At 41.9% G+C, this 23,755-nt stretch overlaps 1 protein-coding gene across 3 annotated transcripts in view; it reads right to left on the bottom strand.

The window, feature by feature from the left end:
* tatdn1 (TatD DNase domain containing 1) overlaps positions 1 to 23,755 on the bottom strand; it is a 43,754-nt gene that overhangs the window by 4,034 nt on the left and 15,965 nt on the right. For all 3 annotated transcript variants that reach the window (XM_078398518.1, XM_078398515.1, XM_078398516.1), the window contains 5 exons: positions 22,783 to 22,868; positions 17,009 to 17,049; positions 14,917 to 14,993; positions 8,257 to 8,327; positions 137 to 263 (listed from right to left, as the gene is read on the bottom strand). In XM_078398518.1, coding sequence (XP_078254644.1) covers positions 137 to 263; positions 8,257 to 8,327; positions 14,917 to 14,993; positions 17,009 to 17,049; positions 22,783 to 22,868 — 402 coding nt within the window. The remainder of the gene's footprint in view (positions 1 to 136; positions 264 to 8,256; positions 8,328 to 14,916; positions 14,994 to 17,008; positions 17,050 to 22,782; positions 22,869 to 23,755) is intronic.

The raw sequence follows: 23,755 nt of genomic DNA, 5'->3' as shown, positions 1-23,755 counted from the left end.
CATTTACAATAATCATAAGAGAGAATTCTAGCAAAATACTTGCCATGAAACGTGAACATCTGAATCAACTGGGTGTTAGGAGTGGATGGGGGCAGGGGCCGAGAAACAGTTTTTTTTTCCTGGTTTGGATACTTACATAATATGACATGGCTCATTTCTGTCCTTGAGGCAAGAACCCTCTTCCCACTTCTTCTTTGTTGGAAAAGTTGTTTTCATGTATTTAGCGCCGGCATGAGTGTTCTTTACTCCACACCACGGTGCATCTTTTTTTCAAAACAAAACAAATTACACCAGAGGTTTAAGAACCTGGGGCCAGGGGATAGCTCTGGCAGATAGCATTTAACACATTCCCAAGAGATTTTATAAATACATCAGAGGGAAAAGGGTAACTGGAGAGAATGTGGGACCCCCTCAGAAACCAAAGCGGTCACCTCTATGTGGAGCCACAGGAGATGGGTAAGGTCCTCAGTGAGTATTTCTCCTCTGTATTTACTGAAGAGAAAGACAGGAGGATGGAGGAACTTGGGGCAGTCAATGGAAGTGTCTTGAGAGTAGTCAGTGTTACGGTTGAAGAGGTGTTAAAGGTAGACAAATCTCCAGTGCCTGATCAGATATATCCGAGGACATTGTGGGAAACTAGAGAGGAAAAGCCAGAGCCCGAGTTGAAATTTACAATTTAAATACAGGAGAGGTGCCGGAACACTGGAAGGTGACAAATGTTATGCCTCTATTCAAGAAGGGCTGCAGAGAAAATGCTGGGAACTATAGGCCAGTGAGCTTAACATCTGTAATTGGAAAGTTACTAGAGGGTATTCTGAGGGATAGGATATATAGGCATTTGGATGGACAAGGGCTGATTAGAGATAGCATGATTTTGTACGTGGGCGGTCATATCTAACAAATCTGAGTTTTATGAAGACGTGACCAAAAATGTCAGAGGGCAGGGCTGTAGATGTATATATGGATTTTAGTAAGGCATTTGACAAGGTTCTGCGTGGTAGGCTGCTCTGGAAGGTTAGATCTCATGGGATCCAAGGAGAGATGGCTGAATGGATAGAAAATTGGCTTAATGGAAAGAAGCAGAGGGCGATGGTGGAAGGTTGCTTCTCGGACTGGAGGCCTGTGAGAAGTGGTGTGCCTCGGTTCGGTGCTGGGTCCATTACTGTTTGTCATCTACATATGACTTGGATTAGAACATATAGGGCAAGATTAGCAAGTTTGCTCATGATATAAAAGTGGGTGGTTTTGCAGATAGTTAAGATGGTTGTGAAAAATTGCAGCAGGATCTTGACTGATTGGCCAAATGGACTGAGGAATGGTTGATGGAATTTATTGCAGAGAAATGAGAGGTGTTGCGTTTTAAATAATCTTAACATGGGCAGGACCTACACAGTGAATGGTAGGGCTCTGGGTAGTGTAGAGCGGAGGGATCTCGGAGTGCAGATGCATGGTTCCTTGAAGGTTGAGTCGCAGGTAGATAAGGTGGTCAAAAAGGCTTTTGGCACATTGGGCTTCATCAGTCAGGGTATTGAGTATAGAAAGTGAAAGGTCATGTTGCAGTCGTATAAGATGTTGGTGAGACCGCATTTAGAGTATTGTGTTCAGTTCTGGGCACCATGTTATAGGAAATATGTTGTCAAGCTGGAAAGGGTACAGAGAAGATTTACAAGGATGTTGCCAAGACTAGCGGGTCTGAGCTATAGGGAAAGATTGAGCAGGCTGGGACTCTATCCCTTGGAACGTAGGAGGATGAGGGGTGATCTTATGGAGGTGTATAAAGCCATGAGAATAGATACATAAACAATAGGTGCAGGCCATTTGGCCCTTAAAGCCAGCACCACCATTCAATGTGATCATGGCGGAATAGAGCGGGTAGACACACACTCTTGCCCAAATTAGGAGAAACGAGAACCAGAGGACGTAGGTTTAAGGTGAAGGGGAAAAGGTTAATGGGTGTATGGAACAAGATGCCAGAGGAGGTAGTTGAGGCTGGGACTACCCCAAAGATTAAGAAATAGTAAGACAGGTACATGGATAGGACAGGTTTGGAGGGATGTGGACCAAATGCAGGCAGGTGGGGCTAGTGTAGCTGAGACATGTTGGGCCAAAGGGCCTGCTGCCACACTGTATCACTCTGACTATGACACACCCAAACAGACATCGATAATGAGATTCTGATCCAGATAATGGAGTACAATATTTTTTTTCTTTTCTGGAGCTGGAGTTTATATATTCAAACACCAGGAATAGGAGCAACTGTAGACACCATCCACATCAGGAATGAGGATGGTTCTCTGTCACTGAGGTGTCAGCTCAACTAAATACACCACCATGCCATTCTAAATTTAGTCCTAAATGACCTATAATTTTGACACTGTAACACTAGCCCCAGATTCTTCAGCCAACAGAATGTCTTCTATCTCAGATGACATGGAAGAGTACAGCACAGGGCCAGGTCCTCTGGCATATGAAGTTTATGCTGAACATGTTGCCAATTTAAACTAACCCAAGCTGCATATCCCTCCTTATTCGTTTATCTAGCTAAAAGCCTCAATCCCCACAATCATATCTGCTTTGACCACTAACTAGCCCTGGTCACACATTTCTGGCATCTACCACTATATACATCTATATACTAAAACTCTTGTTTGTTTGTTCCTGGACTACAGCCTACACGATAGTGAGACAATTTTAGGCCCACCTTTCTCACCGTAGTCCCTTTGGTTCTAATGGAAGAAGTTTCATTGAAATCAGTGTAATATTTTAAAAGTTCAAATCTATCTCCTAGGGAGTGAGGGGGAGGATAAGGGGGGGGGGGGGGGGGTTGATGGGGAGGGGGAGGAGAGGGTCCTGCACCAAAGCAGTAGAGGTTTAGGCACAATTTGGGGTTTTTTAAAGTTGCCCCACACAACTCCTTTTAACTTTCTCCATCTGACCTTTTGGCTTTGACATTACCACGCTAGAGAAAAGGACTGCATTCAGAGAGCTATAGACTTGTACATCAATGCTGTTATACTTTCCCCTTGTATTTGACCTCCCAGAGTGCAAAACGTCATACTTGCCTGCGTTACACTTCATTTGCCATTTCTCTGCCCATATCTTTAATTTATCGCTATCCTGCTGTATCATTTGATAGCAGTCTTCACTGTCTGCAACTCCACCAATTTGGTGCTATCGCCCAACTTACTAACCAACCCATCTACATTTAGGCAAAATAATTTTATATATATAAATAGCAGTGAAGACTGCTATCAAATGATACAGCAGGATAGCGATAAATTAAAGATATGGGCAGAGAAATGACAAATGAAGTAATGTGATCTATTTGTGATATATAGTATAAGAAAATAACTGCAGATGCTGGTACAAATCGAAGGTATTTATTCACAAAATGCTGGAGTAACTCAGCAGGTCAGGCAGCATCTCGGGAGAGAAGGAATGGGTGACGTTTCGGGTCGAGACCCTTCTTCAGACTGAAGAAGGGGCTCGACCCGAAACGTCACCCATTCCTTCTCTCCCGAGATGCTGCCTGACCTGCTGAGTTACTCCAGAATTTTGTGAATAAATATTTGTGATATATATATATCACAAATAGGTCACATCACTGATCTCTGTGGAACACCAGTGATTATAGAGCTCGAGCCAAAGAAACATTCTTCCAGCTGTAAGCCAGTTCTAAATCCTAACTACGATGTCCCCTTGAATCTCATGCATCTTAATCTTCTACAATTTAATAAAATGTCTTACTAAAATCCATGTTGACAACTTTCTCTGTTCTACCCTCAGCAATTTATATTGTCAACTCTTTACAAAAATTAATTAAATTGAAGACGTAATTTGCACAAAGTCCCTAATTAGCTCATTCTCTTCGAAATGAGAATAAATTCTATCCTTAATAGGGATATATTCTCCAATAGCTGTCCTATACATAGATGGTTGAAAGATTCAAGTTCTTAAGAGTAAATATCACCAGCAACTTGTCCTGGACTAGCCCTAGCTAAGAAAACACACCACCTCTACTTCCTTAGGATGTTCGGCATGTCCCTGACAACTCCCATCAATTTCTACAGATGTGCCATAGCAAGCATTTTATTGAGATGCATCACAGTATGGTTTGGAAGCAGCTCAATCCAAGACTCCCTTCCATTGACTCTATCTACACTTCACACTGCCTCAGCAAGGCTACCAGCATAATCAAGGATGTCTCTTACCACAGACACTCCCTCTTCTCCCCACCCATCAGGCAAGAAGTACAGAAGTGTGAAAATGCTTAAGTCCAGATTTAGGGACATTTCTTCCCAGATGTTTTCAGGCAACCGAACCATCCTATCACCAACTAGAGGGTGGTCCCAAACTACCATCTACCTCTGACTTAAATCAGACTTTACTGGACTTTATCTTGCACTAAACGTTTTTCCCTTTAACCGCGGATGGCTCAATTGTGGAATCAATGTATTGTCTTTCCGCTGACTGGATAGCACAAAAAAAGCTTTTCACTGTACCTCACTCAGTACATGTGACCATAAACTAAACTACCACATTTGTGCAGCTCAACAGCCACCGATTTCCCAGATTATTTCTATTCTTCTTAAATAAAGGAACAACATATTTATTCCCGAACCTCCTCTGTGGCTGGAGAGAATGCAAAGATCTTTGGCATGGCTCCAACAAAACTCTTCTCTTGCCTCTCTCAATAACCTAGGATAGATCCTATCAGGCCTTGTGTACTTATCCACATTAATGTCTTCAAGAGACACACCACTACCAGCTTGATCTCACTATTCTCCGTCTCGGTGAATTCCAATGCAAGTCATAATGCAAGATGGCGGCGCGCACGGACGCAGCGGCTCACAGCTCTCCCTTTCGGTGCGTTTTATGTGTGTTATCTGTGTTATGTCTGTTAGTCAATTTTAGTCATGCAAACCAGGAAAATCAGGCAAATCCTACCTACAACCGAAAGGACTTTCTGATCATCGGATTCCAGTGCAATCGGGACCGTGTGCGCGAATTTCCACACCCGCGAAATATACCGGAAGAGATAGCCAGGACACCGGGCGCTCCGTGGATAGTTGTCGGCGCGAACAGGCGTCGCAGGCGGAGGAGAAACAGGAAGCAAAAGCGAGGATGCCGGTCCGGTATACTTGCCAAGCTAAAGAGACAGCCACACAAACCACCGCTACCCAGCATGTTTCTCACCAACGCCAGATCCATCATCAACAAAATGGACGAACTAAAACTACAGATATCAGCAAACAAACTCGTGGAGGACTGTTGCATTCTCTTAGTAACAGAGACATGGCTTCATCCACTTATCCCAGACGGAGCCATTGAGCTAGCCGGGCGTACAGCGTTTCGTTGGGACAGAAACATCGACTCCGGTAAGAGCAAGGGGGGGGGGTTATGCATTTACGTGCACAACAGCTGGTGCACTAACATCCAAATCATAGATAGCCACTGTTCTCCTGATCTGGAGTCCCTAACAGTTAAATGCAGGCCTTTTTACCTTCCTCGCGAATTTACAGGGGTTATAGTAACAGCAGTCTACATCCCACCGAATGCTAACGCTAGCACAGCTTTAGGCTACCTGCTCGGTGCAATAAACTCACAACAGAGCACATATCCAGAAGCAGCCCACATCATAGCCGGGGACTTCAACCATGCAGACCTAAAGTCAGTTCTCCCGAAACTTGAACAACACATAAGATGTGCTACCAGGGGGAAAAACACACTAGACAAGGTTTACTCAAATATTAAGAAGGGTTTCAGGTCAGCACCACTACCACACCTGGGGCAGTCAGATCACCTGTCCATATTCCTAACTCCAGCATACACCCCACTCAGGAGGAAAGCTCCAGTCACCATAAAGACTGTTAAGACATGGCCTGAAGGAGCTTCCTCGCAGCTGCAGGATTGCTTCGAAAGGACCAACTGGGATATTTTTGAGGATCAGGACTTGGAGGAGTACACATCAACTGTACTTTGCTACATCCAAAACTGTGTTGACAATGTCACCGTCGACAAACGCATCCGGTTGTATCCCAATCAAAAACCCTGGATGACAAAGGATGTCAGGTCTCTCCTCAAGGACCGTAACACCGCCTTCAGGTCTAGTGATAGAGCTCTATACAGTGCTGCTAGAACCAACCTGAAGAGAGGCATCAAGGATGCCAAAGCGTCCTACAAGAGGAAGATTGAGGACCACTTTTCCAACAATGACCCACGGCGGGTATGGCAAGGCATCCAGCACATCACCAACTACAAGACCAGCAACCGCACGACTGCCGACGGCGACGCCTCGCTGGCTGAGGAACTTAACTGTTTCTTTGCTCGTTTCGAGGTGAAAGCTACAGTGGCAGATATTACACCCTCTCCAGCACCTGACAGCAACACCTTCACTGTGCAGGAGTATGATGTTAAGCGCGTGCTCAGAGCAGTAAATCCCAGGAAAGCTGCAGGCCCCGATGGTGTGACGGGCAGAGTGCTGAGGGAATGTGCAGACCAATTATCTGAGGTCTTCACAAAAATCTTCAACCTGTCCCTTTTAAAATCCACCATCCCTCCCTGCCTGAAGTCCGCCATAATCATCCCACTGCCGAAAAAGTCTGTCATCAGCGGTCTTAACGACTACCGTCCGGTAGCACTCACACCGGTCATCACAAAGTGCTTCGAGAGACTGGTCCTGCAGCACATCAAAGCCAGCCTCCCACCCACCTTCGACCCACACCAGTTTGCCTACAGAGCAAATAGGTCTACAGGGGATGCCATCGACACTGCTCTTCACACTGCACTGACCCACCTTGAACACCAGGGGAGCTATGTGAGGATGCTCTTCCTCGACTTCAGCTCTGCCTTTAACACGGTCATCCCGAGCAGACTGGTCACCAAACTTTCCGACCTTGGATTTTCCCAAACCATCTGCCAATGGATCAAGGACTTCCTGACCAACCGCCCCCAGACCGTCAAAATAGGCCCTCACCTCTCCTCCACCATTACACTGAGCACCGGCTCACCACAGGGCTGTGTGTTGAGCCCCATCCTTTACTCCCTCTACACTCACGACTGCGCCCCCACCCATCCCACCAACACCATCATCAAGTTCGCGGATGACACGACTGTGGTTGGACTCATCTCAGAAGGAGATGAGACAGCCTATAGGGATGAAATCCAAAGGCTGGCAGCATGGTGTTCAGTGAACAATCTGGTCCTGAACTCCTCCAAAACAAAGGAACTTATAATTGACTTTAGAAAAACCAGTGGAGATTACGACCCACTCTACATCAATGGGGTCTGTGTGGAAAGGGTACCAGCTTTCAGGTTCCTGGGTACGCACATCGCAGAGGATCTTACCTGGTCTACCAACACCATCACCACAGTAAAGAAGGCACAGCAGAGACTCCACTTCCTGAGGATCCTCAGGAAAACCAACCTGCAGGAGAAGCTCATGTTGTCCTTCTATCGCTGCTCCATCGAGAGTGTGCTGGCATACTGTATAACCACATGGTATGCCAGCTGCTCAGAAAAGGACAGGAAGGCCCTTCAGAGGGTCATCACGACGGCCCAGAAGATCATCGGCTGCTCACTGCCCTCCCTGGAGCACCTGTTCAGCCTACGCTGCCTCAGTAGAGCAGGCAAAATAATAAAAGATCCATCCCACCCCGGCCACCGTCTGTTTGTTCATCTGCCCTCTGGTCGACGTTTCAGGTCGATCAAATCCCGAACAAACAGACTTAAGAACAGTTTTTACCCCAGGGCCATACGAGAACTGAACACTACCTTTGCACTAGGCAACACCGTTAAAAAATCTTGTACTTAATATAATTGTATTTAATTGTATTTATGTATTTATTTGTTTTTGCATTTATTGCATATATGTTTGTACGCACCGTCAGGATTGGCTATTTTTTTAATTTCGTTGTACTCGTTGCAATGACAATAAATGAATATTATTATTATTATTATTATTATTATTATTATTATTATTATTATTATTTAGTACCTAGATTACGTCCTCTGACTCCAAGCATAAATCCCCTCTTATCCTTGAATGGTCTACTCATTCCTCATTACCCTCTTGTTTTTAATGTAGGTATAAAAAGTCTTTGGATATGCCCAACAACACAAGTATCTACCCAAACTTACTTTCACATCTTTCTGCCCAGTTGTGAAAAAGATCATCAATCTGAAACATAAATCTGTTTCCATCTCTGGGGTTTGAACCGTCACTTACAGCACTTCCTTATTTGAAAAACAACTTACCGGTTTCTATCATCAGTCTTTCACTTGGGATAGATTTCATAGCTTCAAGGTTGGATTCTGTTTTTAAAGAGCTGAAAAAAGTTTGTAATTAGCACAAAGAAAATTAATTATGTGTTCATTCCAAAATAAGAAATAATCTAGATTTTAAATTGGGATATTTCAAATTATTCAATGGCAATTGCTACGATATTGAGTGAGCAAATTCAAACGCCTCTCACTGGTAGTTCTGTAGAAAATCATTATCTGTCGTCTCCTCATCAGTCAGCAAGTCTGTGATTTCCAAACCAATGCATTGAAATACTTAAGACAGATGAGCTGGAGGTCAGTTATCAATGCATCTGACCTCCTGCTCCATCTCTGGAGTCACCTTTGAGTCCAACAATAGAACACTGTGTTCAGTCAAGGGGCCAGTCAAATACAGACAATTGATACTCTGCTTGGATTTTTCCATAATTCACCATATATTTGTTTACAATAAATAAATTGCCAAAGCTGGCAGCAAAATAAATTAAATTGGTCATGCAAAGTGACTGTGACAACAAAAAGGGAATGTTTCTGTTGCTTCTCCCCTTACACTCCTATTTTTTAAATATGTACAACTGGTATACTATTAGATCTTTTGACTTCTTGGTTTCTTTTCCTTCAGTATTCTGACAGGGTCTTGGACCTGACACATTAACTCCATTTCTCCTCCCACAGCTGCTGCTTGACTCAAGGGTATTTCCATCATTTTGTTTATATTTTAGATATCCACGTCTGCTCAATTGTGATAATCATTAGGCCCTATCTAGTTTCATTGAACTGGTTGGTGTTCATTGCATTTACTCCTTTTGACTAACAGGATCATTGTTTTTTTTTAAAAAGTAACCTGAACATTTCTAACTCTATAAAAGTTTGTTAAAATGGTGCTACTTTGCATTTGACCTCCAGCTTGATCTCACTAGTCTCCTTTGTGCAGGAGCAAGTACACCATGAACATTGTTTAATTCCCCATTCTTGCATATTAGACACGTCATCTTATGAGTAATGTTCCTGTTGAAATCAGCTCTAATACCAACACCAACTCTTAAAAAAAGGAAATGACCGTCAAATGCAATCTGCTGAAAGACTTTAACAACACTTCAAGTGCAACTGAGAATATTGGCAGCACGACCATGCACATGGGCTAGGTATCGACCTGCAGACCTTGACATTCCTGTTCAGTTCAATAGACACAAGATCAGAGAATGGTACAGCACAGGAACAGGCCCTTCAGACCACAATGTCTGTGCCAAACATCATACCGAGACCAACTTTTATTTGCCTCCATTTTCTTGCATATCCCTGGGCCTAGCCAAAAGTTTTTAAAATTCCACCATGGTATCTGCATCTTCCAGGCACTCACCGCCTCTGTGTGTAAAACAAAACTTGTCCTGCACGTCTTCTTTAAACTTTTTGCCTCTCATCTTAAAGCTGTGCCCTCTTAGCTGATTTGATATTTCCATCCTGGGGTAAAGGTTCTGATTGTCTACTTTATCTATGCATCTCATTATTTTACATACTTCTATTAGGTCTCCCCTCAACCTCTGGCATCCCAATCAAAACAATCCAAGTCTGTCCCGCTTCTTCCTGCAGCTAACACCCATAATCCAGGCATCATTCTGGTAAACCTTATCGGCATCCTTTCCAAAGCCTTCATATTCTTTCTGTTATGGGGTGATCAGAGTTGCACGCAATACTCCAAATGTGGCTGAACCATAGTCCTATAAAACGACATCATCATTCCCTGACTCTTATACTTAATGGCCCAACCAATGAAGGCAAGTATACCATAATCCCTTCTTTACCCACTCCCTGAAAGTGGCAACACGAGTAGATAGTATGGACTGGGAACCCATGATCCCTCTGTACATTAATGCTGCTCAGGGTCATGTCATTAATTGGATATTTTCCCTTTACATTCGACTTCCCAAAATGCAATACCTCAATTGTTTGGATTGAACATCGGTCATTTCTCAGCCTACTTCTGTAGCTGATCAATTGCCTGCTGTATATTTTGACAACCTACCTCACAGTCTGTGACCCCAGCAATCGTGGTGCCATCTGCAAACTTACAAACCAACTTGGCTACGTTTACATTCCAGTAATTGATAGAAATAAATCATGAACACAAGAGATTCCAGCACAGATGTCTCCGCACAGACCTCCAGCCTGCATATTGTCTGTCCACTACAACCTTCTATCTATAAACCAGTTCCGAATCCATAACGACCTGGTCACTATTAATCCTGTGCAGCTTAATCTTCTGGATCAGCCTACTATGGAGGATTTTATCAAACGTTACTAAAATCCTTGTCGACAACATTCACTTCTGTACCCTCAATGATCACCTGCATTGCCTCCTCAAAAAACTTGATCAAGTTAGTAAGACACGTTACGCTGTGTACAAAACCATGCTAATTGTCCCAAGGTAACCTATTCTCTTCCAAATGGGAGTAAATCCTATCTGGAAGAATCGTCTTAATGGTTTCCCTACCAATGATGTGACGCTCACTGGCCCATAATTCCCTGGATTCTCTGTACTTTCCTTCTTAAACAAAGGAACAATATCAGCTACACTTCAGTCTTCCAGGATCTCGCCCATGGCTAGAGAAGATGCAAATGTATTTGTCAAATCCCCCTGCAATCACTTCTGCCTCTCTCAAAAACCTGGGATAGATCCCATCAGGCCCTGGGCATTTATCCAACTTTATGTTCTTCAAAAACCCGAACACCACCTATAGACAATAGACAACAGACAATAGGTGCAGGAGGAGGCCATTCGGCCCTTCGAGCCAGCACCGCCATTCAATGTGATCATGGCTGATCATTCTCAATCAGTACCCCGTTCCTGCCTTCTCCCCATACCCTCTGACTCCGCTGTCCTTAAGAGCTCTATCTAGCTCTCTCTTGAATGCATTCAGAGAATTGGCCTCCACTGCCTTCTGAGGCAGAGAATTCCACAGATTCACAACTCTCTGACTGAAAACGTTTTTCCTCATCTCAGTTCTAAATGGCCTACCCCTTATTCTTAAACTGTGGCCCCTTGTTCTGGACTCCCCAACATTGGGAACCTGTTTCCTGCCTCTAACGTGTCCAACCCCTTAATAATCTTATATGTTTCGATAAGATCTCCTCTCATCCTTCTAAATTCCAGTGTATATAAGCCTAGTCCCTCCAGTCTTTCAACATATGACAGTCCCACCTCCACCTTACTCTCCAACTGCCCTAGCATATTAACATTCTCCGCATTGATCTCAATGTCCCTCTCCTTGGCAAAAACAAATGCAAATTACTCATTTGTTCCTTTATACTCAAGTCCTACCTTCTCCCTGGTCACCCTCTTGTTTTTAATATAGGTAAAAATTGCTTTGGGATTTTCTTTCATTGGCACAAATCTGACTCGCCAAAGCTGTTATGGCACAACTTCCAAGTGCCCACTTGAGTTCTTTCCTCCTTTCTTTTATTCTTCAATAGCCCTGACTGATTCAATCTTCTGAAGCCTTGCAAGCATTTTCTTTTTCTTTTATACCAAATTTACAATCTCTTTGGTCATCCGATGTTCCCTTATTTTGCCATCCTCATCCTTCCTCCTCACTGGAACATGCCAGCCCTGAACGTAGATCAACTGGCCTTCAAACGACTTGCACATGTCAGATGTGGACTTATCCAATAACAACTTTTCCCTACCAACATTGCAATTTGCCTTACTCCAAGTTAGTACTTTTCCACTAGGTCCTGTTCACCTGGCCACTGTAAATCCATTGAATTTGTAAGTGGTTGACAATTTAGAAAAGTTGTGCCAATTATAGGAGCTGCTCAAGATTTGATCTCATGTACTTGGTCCACAATGCATGTAATAATGTACTGAGTCATCTTTCCAGTGGGCATTACCTAATGATGTCTGACATAGTCTCCTTTCTTTTATTAATACAGAAAATGTCCTAACCAATGTTTGCAATTTAACTATTTGAAGCTGTTCATCTATTTCTAATGATTTTGGATGACAATTCTAGAGATGGTATTTAAAAATACATGTATATTGTGTTAAACCTCTAGTCTAGCTATTTTAACTACAAAATGAATGGTTATCGATTATAAGATCCACTCAGGTTTTATTTATGTCTACATACTGTCAGATGTTTAATGTGGAATCATCTGTGTGATTATTTTGATATTAAAAATATAATTTAAACTTTTTTTAGACTTCTAGAGATACAATGTGGAAACAGGCCCTTCGGCACACTGAGTCCACAGTGACGTACACTAGCACTATCCTATATGCTAGGGACAATTTACAATCCACAGAAGACAATTAATCTACAGCTCTGCACGTCTTTGGAAAGTGAGAGGAAACTAGACCACCCGGAGAAAACCCACGTGGTCATAGGGAGAACGTACAAACTCAGTACAGACAGGACCTGGAGTCAGGATCAAACCCAGGTCTGTGGCACTGCGCCCCCCTCAATTCATTGTATTAAATTGTGCATCTTCTTTACTAAAAATGATCTATGTATTAAGGCGGCAATTGGATTATATGAAATCCTTGCAAACAAATACATAAAGATCAAGCTTTCACAGCTCGGACATTGCTACCACCTGAAATTAAAATCAAGACTTAAAACCCATTGGTCAGGAGGATCATGTGGAAATATTTCCTTCAATTCTGAAGCATTCTTTAAGTTTTATGAAATGGGTGCTGAAATACATTTTCTATTTGATCTTTGGTTTGATCTTCAAGATTAGATGAATGGATACTGGATGTGCTCTAAGAAAAAATGTTCATTACTGTTTCCTAAACTCTTTAGAACCTAAAATTAAGCATTGGAAACAAATAATCCATCATAAAGTCCCATTCACACATAATCCCAATGCTTACTCACCGAAACAATTCATAGCAAGAGTTGATTTCATAGTGAGAGGATTTGAGTATAGGAGGTCCTGCTGCAGTTGTACAGGGCCCTGGTGAGACTGCACCTGGAGTATTGTGTGCAGTTTTGGTCTCCTAATTTGAGGGTATTCTTACTATGAGGTAGTGCAGTGTAGGTTCACCAGGTTAATTCCAGAAATGGCGGAACTGACATATGATGAAAGTATGGATCGACTGGTCTTATATTCACTGGAATTTAGTAGGATGAGAGGGAATCTTATAGAAACATATAAAATTCTTAAAGGATTGGACAGGCTAGATGTAAGAAAAATGTTCCACGTTGGGGGAGTCCAGAACCAAGGGTCACAGTTTAAGAAAAAGGGGTAAGCAATTTAGGACTGAGATGAGGAAAAACTTTTTCAGCCAGAGAGTTGTGAATCTGAGGAATTCTCTGCCACAGAAGGCAGTGGAATCCAATTCACTGGATGTATTCAAGAGAGAGTTAGATATAGCTCTTAGGGCTAACGGAATCAAGGGCTATGGGGAGAAAGTGGGAACAGGGTACTGATTCTGGATGATCAGCCATGGCGGTGATGGCTCGAGGGGCCGAATGGCCTACTCCTGCACCTATTTTCTATGATTCTTGTTTCTGATTATACCTCAATTTTTAAATGTTCATTATTGCCTTCAAATCACCCTTCAAATGATGCTGCTCCTCCCCATCACTCTTACCCTCCCCAACCCCAACATTGGTCAAAGGTAACTGCTCTCCTCTATTATTGGTCTTGTGTATTCTCTATTGCCTACACACCGTCACTTTTTTTTAAAACCCAGGGATCTGGATTAATTTATTACTTCTCTGCCTCTCTGCCCTTTTTTTCTCATTTGAATGCGCCTTGAAACCTAATCCAGTCTCTAATAACTAACATAGCTATGTGCCAAATTTTGTTTGATAATAATTGGTGTCTTGGGACATTTCACTTTCCCAAAGGTGCCACGAATGCTGATGGTCTGTCACAAAATACATTGTCGGACATGGTGGAATTATACCACCATCTTGTGGACAGAGTCTACAACTACATTGGCACCAGCACCAAAGACCATTTATAATTGATTACATAGGCAATATTAAACATGATACATCAACAAAATGCACTTTAAAATTTATGACAATGAGCTATCATTGCAGTATGGAATATCTTCAGGAAGCAGAACAGTAACTGACCAGGTGTGTAACAAAGAACTGCAGATGCTGGTTTACACTGAAGATAAGACAAAATGCTGGAATAACTCAGCGGGTCAGGCAGCATCTCTGGAGAGAAGGAATGGGTGATGTTTTGGGTCGAGACCCTTCATCAGACCAAGGGTCATGGAGGGGGACACTGGAGATATGGGAAGGTACAGAACAAAGCAGAACCTGCATTGATGAAAGGAAAGGTGAAGCTCACCATGGTCATTGTTGGCTGGGGACGAGATGATAACGAAGGAATACAAACGGTGAAATCAGCAAGAGGACCAGGGTGGGGTCGGGATAGAGTGAGAGGGAATGGAAGAGTCACTTGAAGTTTGAGGAATCAATATTCATGCCGCTGGGTTGTAAACTGCCAAAGTGATATATGAGGTGTTGTTCCTCCAATTTGTGTGTATGGCCTCACTCTTTCAGATACTTGAGTTTCAGGAATATTAAAGCAGGGCATGATAACCCAGGCCTTTAAGCTATTAACAAGATGAGAAATATTTGCAAACTCACTGTAACTGCAATTCAAGCTTACCAGCCATTGATTCCTATATAGAGGCCCATTTCTAAAAGGGCAGCAGCTTCTTCTTTTGTGCCATCAAAAGAGTGCACCTACAATAAATGAAGTCAAATTAACAAGTCAGTTCCAGAAATGCACTAACTTTATATTTGCCGGCTTTAATCAAGAAATATATTATTGCTTGAAGTACGATAGATAATAATCATGTGTGTTTCTGTGAACGCATTTCCCTTTACAAATGCAGCAAGTACATCTGGATTACATTATCAAAATATGTATGTGAAGGCAGATGGGATGAGTTTAAATTGGCATCATGATCAGCACAGACCATGGGGAGTGGCAGAGGAAGGGGGGGGGGAAGGACCAGTTCCTGTGCTGTACTGTGGGTAAAGAGGGTAAAAAGACTGCATTCACCTTATCTATACCCCTCATGGTATTATAAACATGCTATTTTACACCTCAGTGTCCTATGCTCCAAGGAATAAACCCTAGCCTGCCCAACCTCTCCCTATAACTCAGGCCTTCGTCTTGACAACATGCACACCAATCTAGTTTGTTCCCATTCCAGTTTAATGACCACTTTCCTAGAACAGGGTATTGTGTATTTATCCAAACAGGAGACTGTGATAGACTACAAGAAGCCAAGCCGTACACAGACCCCATTGATGCCGCCAAAGTAGAGACGTAAAGCTTCAAGTTCCTGGGAATAAATATTACCAGCAATTTGTCCTGGACCAGCCACTTTGAAACTATGGCCTCGAAAGCACACCAACACCTCTCCTTCCTCAGAAGGCTTAGGAAGGTTGGCATCTCCCCAACAACCCATACCAACTTCTACAGATACTCTGTACACAATTTTTTAATCTGGATGCATCACAACCTGGCTGGGAACAGTTCCATCCAAGACAGCAAGAAATTGCAGAGAATTGTGGATGCAGCCCAGACCATCATGCAAACTAACCTCCCTTCCATTAACTCTAACTACACTTCACACCCTTGGCAAGGCCGCCAGCATAATCAAGGACAAGTCTTCCCCCAGTCACTCCCTCTTCTCCCCTCTCCCATCAGGCAAAAAGTACAGAAGTTTGAGAATGTAAACCTCCAGGTTCAGGGACAGTATCTTCCCAACTGTTATCAGGCAACTGAACAGTCCTCTCATCAATTAGAGTGCATTCCTGACCTCCCATCTATCCCGTTCGAGACTTCTGAACTATCTTTAGTCAGACTTTATTGGACTTCAATGTAATATCTTGCACTAAATGTTGTACCCTTTATCTGTGCACTGTGGACAGCTTGATTGTATTCATATATAGTCTTTTATGTGACTGGATGCCATGCAAACAAAAGCTTTTCACTGTACGTCAGTACATGTGACAATAATAAAGTAAACTAAACCATTCCTCAGCCCACTTAACTAGCTGATCAACATCCCATATAAAACTTTTTTTTTCCACTGTCATCTGCAACTTTGCCAACTATGTTTTGTATATTCTCTTCAAAATTGTTGAAATAAATGGTAAACAACAATGGGCCAAGCATCGATCCCTGAGACATGATTTCCCATGCAGTGCTGAGTATCCCAAATTAGTTCTTGTTTATCCAAATATTGGTATATCATACCCTTCAGAATCTCCTCCAGTAACTTACTCACCATTAATGTCAACTAACCAGATAATTCCTGTCCTTCTCTTTCCCCTCCCCCTTCCCAGTTCGCCAACTAGTCTTCCTGTCTCCTACTACATCCTATCTTTGTCCCGCCCCCTCGACTGACATCAGTCCGAAGAAGGGTCTCGACCCGAAATGTCACCCATTCCTTCTCTCCAGAGATGCTGCCTGACCCGCTGAGTTACTCCAACATTGTGTCTACCTTCTAATTAAACCAGCATCTGCAGTTTTCTTTCCTACACCATTAATGTCAGGTTCACTGGCCTCTCCTTTCCTTGCTTTCCTTTGCTGCCCTTCTTAAACAGTACAACATTAACTACTGCCCAGTCTTCCAGAACTTCACCTATGGCCAAAGATGAAGCAAATATCCCTGCAAGGACCACCACAATTTCCACAAATCATGGACTGGTTAGAATGGCATAAGCATTAAGGTTAGACTTACCACTCCTCCAACACATCTTTCCATATTTCTCTTCACTATATCTACAAATGAAACAGATGAAATTTTTACACATTTTATTATTTTCATACTTTTACATTTTCGTGAATGCATAGAAAAAAAAGAAAGGTAAAGAAATCGTGGTTTCAACCTTAAGTTTGGCCAGCCATTCAAGGGAAGCTGTGATTCCCTCAGCAACAGACTACAAATAAATGTAAACTAACACAAGTCTTTGCAACAGAATGCTTAACTAATCTTCTGGAATATTTTGAGCATGTCACAAGTAAAATGGATGCGAGAGCCAGTGGATGTAGTGTATTTGGACTTTCAGAAAGCCTTTGATAAGGTCCCACACAGGAGATAAGTGAGCAAAATTAGAGCACATGGTATTGGGGGTAGGTTATTGAGTAGGAAAAAAACTGCAGATGCTGGTTAAAATCGAAAGTAGACACAAACTGCTGGAGTAACTCAGCAGGTCAGGCAGCATCTCGGGAGAGAAGGAATGGGTGACGTTTCGGGTCGAGACCCTTCTTCAGGTAGGATATTGACATGGATAGAAAATTGGTTGGTTGGCCACCATGTCATTAGCTTTCTTCACTGCCTGCTGTACCTGCATGCTTTCTTTCAGTGACTGATGTACATGGACACCCAGGTCTTGTTGCACTTCCCCTTTTCCCAATCTGACACCATTCAGATAATAATCTGTCTTCTTGTTCTTGCCAGATTGCCAAATTGGTTGGCAGACAGGAAACAAAGAGTAGGAATTAACGGGTCCCTTTCAGAATGGCAGGTAGTGACTAGCGGGGTGTCGTAAGGCTCGGTGCTGGGACCGCAGCTGGATGGCAGTGTGAACTGTGAAGAGCATGCTCTACGGATGCAGGGTGACTTGGATAGGTTGGGTGAGTGGGCAGATGCAGTATAATGTGGATAAATGTGAGGTTATCCACTTTGGTGGCAAGAACAAGAAAACAGATTATTATCTGAATGATGTCAGATTGGGAAAAGGGGAAGTGCAACAAGACCTGGGTGTCCATGTACATCAGACACTGAAAGAAAGCATGCAGGTACAGCAGGCAGTGAAGAAAGCTAATGACATGGTGGCCTTCATAACAAGAGGATTTGAGTATAGGAGCAAAGAGGTCCTTCTGCAGTTGTACAGGGCCCTGGTGAGACCACACCTGGAGTATTGTGTGCAGCTTTGGTCTCCTAATTTGAGGAAGGACATTCTTGCTATTGAGGGAATGCAGCGCAGGTTCACCAGGTTAATTCCCACATGGCGGGACTGTCATATGATGAAAGAATAGAATGACTGGGCTTGTGTTCACTGGAATTTAGAAGGATGAGAGGGGATCTTATAGAAACATATAAAATTATTAAGGGATTGCACACGCTAGGTGCAGGAAACATGTTCCCAATGTTGGGGGAGTCCAGAACCAGGGGCCATAGTTTAAGAATAAAGGGTAGGCCATTTAGAACTATGAGGAAAAACGTTTTCACCCAGAGAGTTGTGAATTTGTGGAATTCTCTGCTTCAGAAGGCAGTGAAGGCCGATTCACTGGATGCATTCAAAAGAGAGTTAGATAGAGCTCAGGGCTAGCGGAATCAAGGAATATGGGGAGAAGGCGAGAACGGGGTACTGTTTGTCGATGACCAGCCATGATCACATTGAATGGCGGTGCTGGCTCAAAAAAGTAGACACATTAGGAACCGCATATGCTGGAATCTTGAGCAAAAAAAACAAAGTTCTGTAGGAACGGTGGATCAGGCAGCATCTGTGAAGGGAAACAGACAAGAGGATGTTTTAGACACAAATTGCTGGAATAACTGCGAGACTGACAGCATCTCTGGAGAGGACTGGGTGACGTTTCGCGTCCAGACCCTTCTTCAGTCAGTTCTTTGTCACCCATTCCTTCTTGACTTACTCCAGCATTTTGTGTCTATCTTCGGTTTAAACCAGCATCTGTGGTTCCTTCCTACACAGAGGATGTTTCAGGTTGGATCTCTTCTTCAGACTGATGTCTCAAGGATACCAACCTGAAACATCATCTGTCCATTTCCCTCCCCAGAGGCTGTCTGACCTGCCGAGGTCCTCTAGCACTGTATTTTACAAAACAAAATATACTAAATTAATCTCCCATGAATAAAATTGCCAGTACTGAATACACTCGGATCAGCAACTAATGAAAACCTTATATTGTCTACAGTTTACAGTTTAGTTTATTGTCACAGTGAAAAGCTTTTGTTGCATGCTATCCAGCGTCTACACAAATCAACATTTTAGTCAGCTTGCAACTGTGTTACAAAGCAGTTCACAAACTGCGATGTCCCAAAATCCCAGGCAGTTGGATTCTATTCGCCACATCATTAACACTGTGAAATAAATACAAACATTGGTGAAAATATACATCAGGTCAGGACAGCATCTGCAATGGAAGAAACAGAGTTAACTTTTCAGGATATTAGAACTGGTCATCTCGTTGATGCTGTCTGATCTGCTGAGCATTTCCAGCATTTCCTGTTTTTATGTCAGATTTTCAGCGTCTGCAGTATTTTCATCGTTTTGCTTGAATGGTTCAAATGAAACCTTTTGATTTCAGTTTTCTGGTGCCACTGTGAACAACCTCATGTGGGCCATAATTACCAGCTAAATCATTCTACCTTTTTCTTCCAATTATTAAATTATTTTGAATTTATTGTTGCATGAACTAGCATGTTTGGCTTAAAACGTTGCATTTGCCAAAGAAAAAAAAAGTGAGCTCAATGCACTAACCATTACTTATGTGAAAATCATATGGAAACTGCTACGGAATCTACAGTTCACGATAAAAATTTTGGAAGTTGCTATCCAAGATGCACCACTCCACTTTGCAAAAAATGGCAACGCACTCTCCGATTTACCATTCAAATAAATTGAATGGTATGACTTTCTTGCATTTGCTTGTAATGTGGAAAGAAAACAAAGATCAACAGGTTGGTCTTTGGCTTTTTACACAGTTTGTTAACCTTACAATAAATAGTAATGACTACCAGTTTAACTCTCCAGCTTTAAAAATGAACTACCTCATTTCCTCAGGTTTCACTTGTATTAAAATAAAAATTTATATAATCCAATCATTCTTCCCCTTTTTTCCCAAATGATTGGACAATTAATTTACCACCTGCAATTATTTCCTTATTCATACTTATTCATTGTTATATTCTCTTAATCACACTCTGCACCCTTCAATCTGATTTGATTAACTTGCCCTGTTTTACTTGATCCTGGAGAAGACTTCCCTTTTACTCCTCCGGCAATGTGTCGCGTATATCAGGGTGCTTTGCTGGGTTACAACAAATTCTTAGCCATTTAACAAGTTTGACTTTTCCCAAAAAATGATGCTTATGCTATTGGACACAGAAAAAGAACCAGAGAGTCATAGATTGATACGGTGTGGAAAACAGGCCCTTCGGCCCAACTCGCCCACACCGGCCAACAATGTCCCAACAACCCTAGTCCCACTTGCCTGCGCTTGGTCCATAATCCTCCAAACCTGTCCTATCCATGTACTGTCTAACTGTTTCTTAAACGATGGCATAGTCCCAGCCTCTACTACCTCCTCTGGCAGCTTGTTCCATACACCCACCACCCTTTGTGTGAAAAGGTTATCCCTCGGATTCTTATTAAATCTTTTCCCCTTCACCTTGAACTTATGTCCTCTGGTCCTCGATTCCCCTTCTCTGGGTAAAATACTCTGTGCATCTACCCGATCTATTCCTCTCATGATTTTGTACACCTCTATAAGATCTCCCCTCATCCTCCTAGCCTCCATGGAATAGAGACCCAGCCTACTCAACCTCTCCCTATAGCTCACACCCTCTAGTCTTGGCAACATCCTCATAAATCTTTTCTGAACCCTTTCAAGCTTGACAATATCTTTCCTATAATAGAGGGGCAAGGATAAATTATAACAATTCAAAAAAATAAGCTATGACTTTCTGCTGCTAGTGCAAACATGGAGTAATTTGAAAAAGATTAACGACATTTGGAAGCTGTTGTATTAATTTGGAATACAGCACCAGTTTAGGAAAATTAAAATATGGCTACTTGTATGGATGAAAATGTTATTTGGTGGTGATGTTAGACTAACAGCTCACCAATTATGAATTCAAATCACATCATGGCAAATTGTGAAAATTAACTCATTTATTTGTGGACTGAAAAAATAACAATGAATGCCAGCAGCCACAAAATTCAGCAAGTATATATTTTTTAGAGATGTTGTCAACATTCTCTTGCTTATGTTTTCAGACTCTAAAAGCGTGTCATTATCTTGTTATGCATCAAGAGTTATTAAGACATTGCTGTTTGGCTCATTGCTGTTTGTCATCTTTATCAACAACTTGAATGAGAATGTACAAGATATGATCAGGAAGTCTGCTAATGACACACAAAAGAGGCGGCCTCGTAGTCAGTGAAGATAATCATCACAAATTTACAGCGGGATCTTGATTAGCTGGGAAAGTGGGCCAAGGAATGGCTAATGGAATTTAATTCAGATAAATGTGAGGTGTTGCATTTTGAGACGTTAAACCAAGGTAGGACCTTCACAGTGAATGGTAGAGTCGTGAAGAGTTGTGGAACACAGAACGTAAACCAGTTGAGCACAGGAATAGGGTCGTTAGTCCACAATGCACAAATATATAGTTCTTTGAAAGTGGCATCATAGGTGGATGAGTGGCAACAAACAGTGTTTGACGGGCTGGCCTTCATCAGTCAGGGAATGGAGTATAGTTGAGACATTATTTTACATTTATTCAAGACATTAGTGAGGCTTCACTTTAGAGTATTGTGCTCAGTTTTAGCCACCCTGCTCCAGGAAAAATGTCTTTAAGCTGGAAAGAGTTCAGAGAAAATTTACGTGTAAGTTGCCACAACTGGTACGCCTGATCCTTTGAGGAAGATTGGGCAGGCTGGGATTTTATTCCTTGCTGCACAAGAGGCTGAGGAGTAATGTTATAGAGATGGATAAAATCATGAGGATGAATGCAGAGAGTGTTTTTCCCCTGGGTAGGACAGTCAAGAACTAGGTTTAAGGCGAGAGAGAAAAGAATGAATAGGAATCTGAGGAGCATCTTTTTCACACAGATGTTGGTGGGAATATGGAATGAGCTGCCGGAGGAAGTGGTTAAGGCAGGTACTATAACAACATTTAAAAGACACTTTGACAGACGCATGGACAGGAAAGATTGAGAAGAATATGGGTCCAATGTGGACAAATGGGTGTAGCTTAGATGGCACATCTTGATTAGCACAGATTGGTTGGGCCAATAGGCCCGTTTCTGATCTGTATAATTCGATGTTTCTATGACATGGGCAATAAGTGTAATCTTGCCAAGGTTTAAATATATAAACACAGAAAATCGGGGATACATTGCCTCAGAAAATAAACAACTAAATGATAATGAAATCAGGAAGTTGTTTATTTTTAATTTTGTTGCTAGAAAAGTACAGCAATTTAAAGCTATAAATTAATCTGTATCAGAAAGAAAAGCAAACCCTGCTTGTAACAGTGTACAGCAGCGGAGTCAGCAAGCACTTGGGAATCAAGCGTAACAAACACTTCTCCAGGCTCAAGGTGAATCTTATTCTTGCTCCATTTGAGATCAACTAATTCATTACTCATCCAAATAAAACTTAAGTATGTAAGGACCAGTGGATCCATTACTTGAAGCAACTATCCGTCGAAGAACTTGATTTAATAATATCACAGAAACCTTTCTTGTCATTTCAAGCATACCTAAAAATTCTGGATGTGAATTTCTGCAGTGTAGAAACATGGGTAATTTAGTTGTTTCTGCCAAGTCAAATTGCTTTTCAAAATATCTGAAAGAAAAAGTATATTCTCATTATTTATTTTTATCACTTTAAAAAAAATTCCAAAAAATCTACTTATTAGGTCTGAATGTCAGTTTACCTCATTATATAACACAATAGTTGCATTCCTGAGAAACACCCTTGTAAGAAAATCTTGTTATAAAAACAATTATGCCAATGGGGGGAAAAGCGGGGTTAGGGACTCGAGAATCTCAGCCTTGCAGTAACATGCTTATTCTTCCTGCAGGTTTTTAAAAAATAAAGGTCCTTAAAATGGACGTGTGGTTTTTATTCCTGAAAGCTAAAAAATGCTGAAAGCTGTATGTTACATTGTTTAATAGAGTATCATTGCACACGTGTCAATAGAAGCAATTGCTTGTCAATTTCTATGACCATCCACAGTTAAAGTAGCAGTGGTTTCCTTAAGAGACAATGGTGTCTGATTCCTACAAGGAGGCCCAACACTTTTTTTCTCCCAAGCAGCTATTTTTTCCTGCTTGTCAGTTTACAAAGTAAATTTATGTGGTTCTGTTGCTTCCGATCAAAATGGTGTAATGACCAATTTGCCACACTTAATACAAATGATGTTCCCCAATTCATCATTTCCATTCTATCAAATTTGTGTTATGGAAACATGCGCTGCAGCAGAACTACTTGTATATTAAAACATAATGTACGCTTGGGCTTGGGAAATGGAAATTTTGAAAATGGAAAGATACTTCCATGAATGGGACAGGGAAGATAAAAGGACATCTAGTTGAGATCAATATGCCTAATTACAAAAGCTTAAAATAAATCAATGTTTGGGGTTTGAACAATGACGAAGGAAAAAAGAGAATCAGGAAACAACATCGTTAACTTGTATTCACTGTTTTAATAAGAAATACCCCAGTTTT

Source organism: Rhinoraja longicauda, chromosome 4, assembly GCF_053455715.1.
Source record: "Rhinoraja longicauda isolate Sanriku21f chromosome 4, sRhiLon1.1, whole genome shotgun sequence".
Classification (NCBI taxonomy): domain Eukaryota; kingdom Metazoa; phylum Chordata; class Chondrichthyes; order Rajiformes; family Arhynchobatidae; genus Rhinoraja; species Rhinoraja longicauda.
Note: the sequence above shows the minus strand (reverse complement) of the source record. Positions and strands in the feature narration are given on the sequence as shown.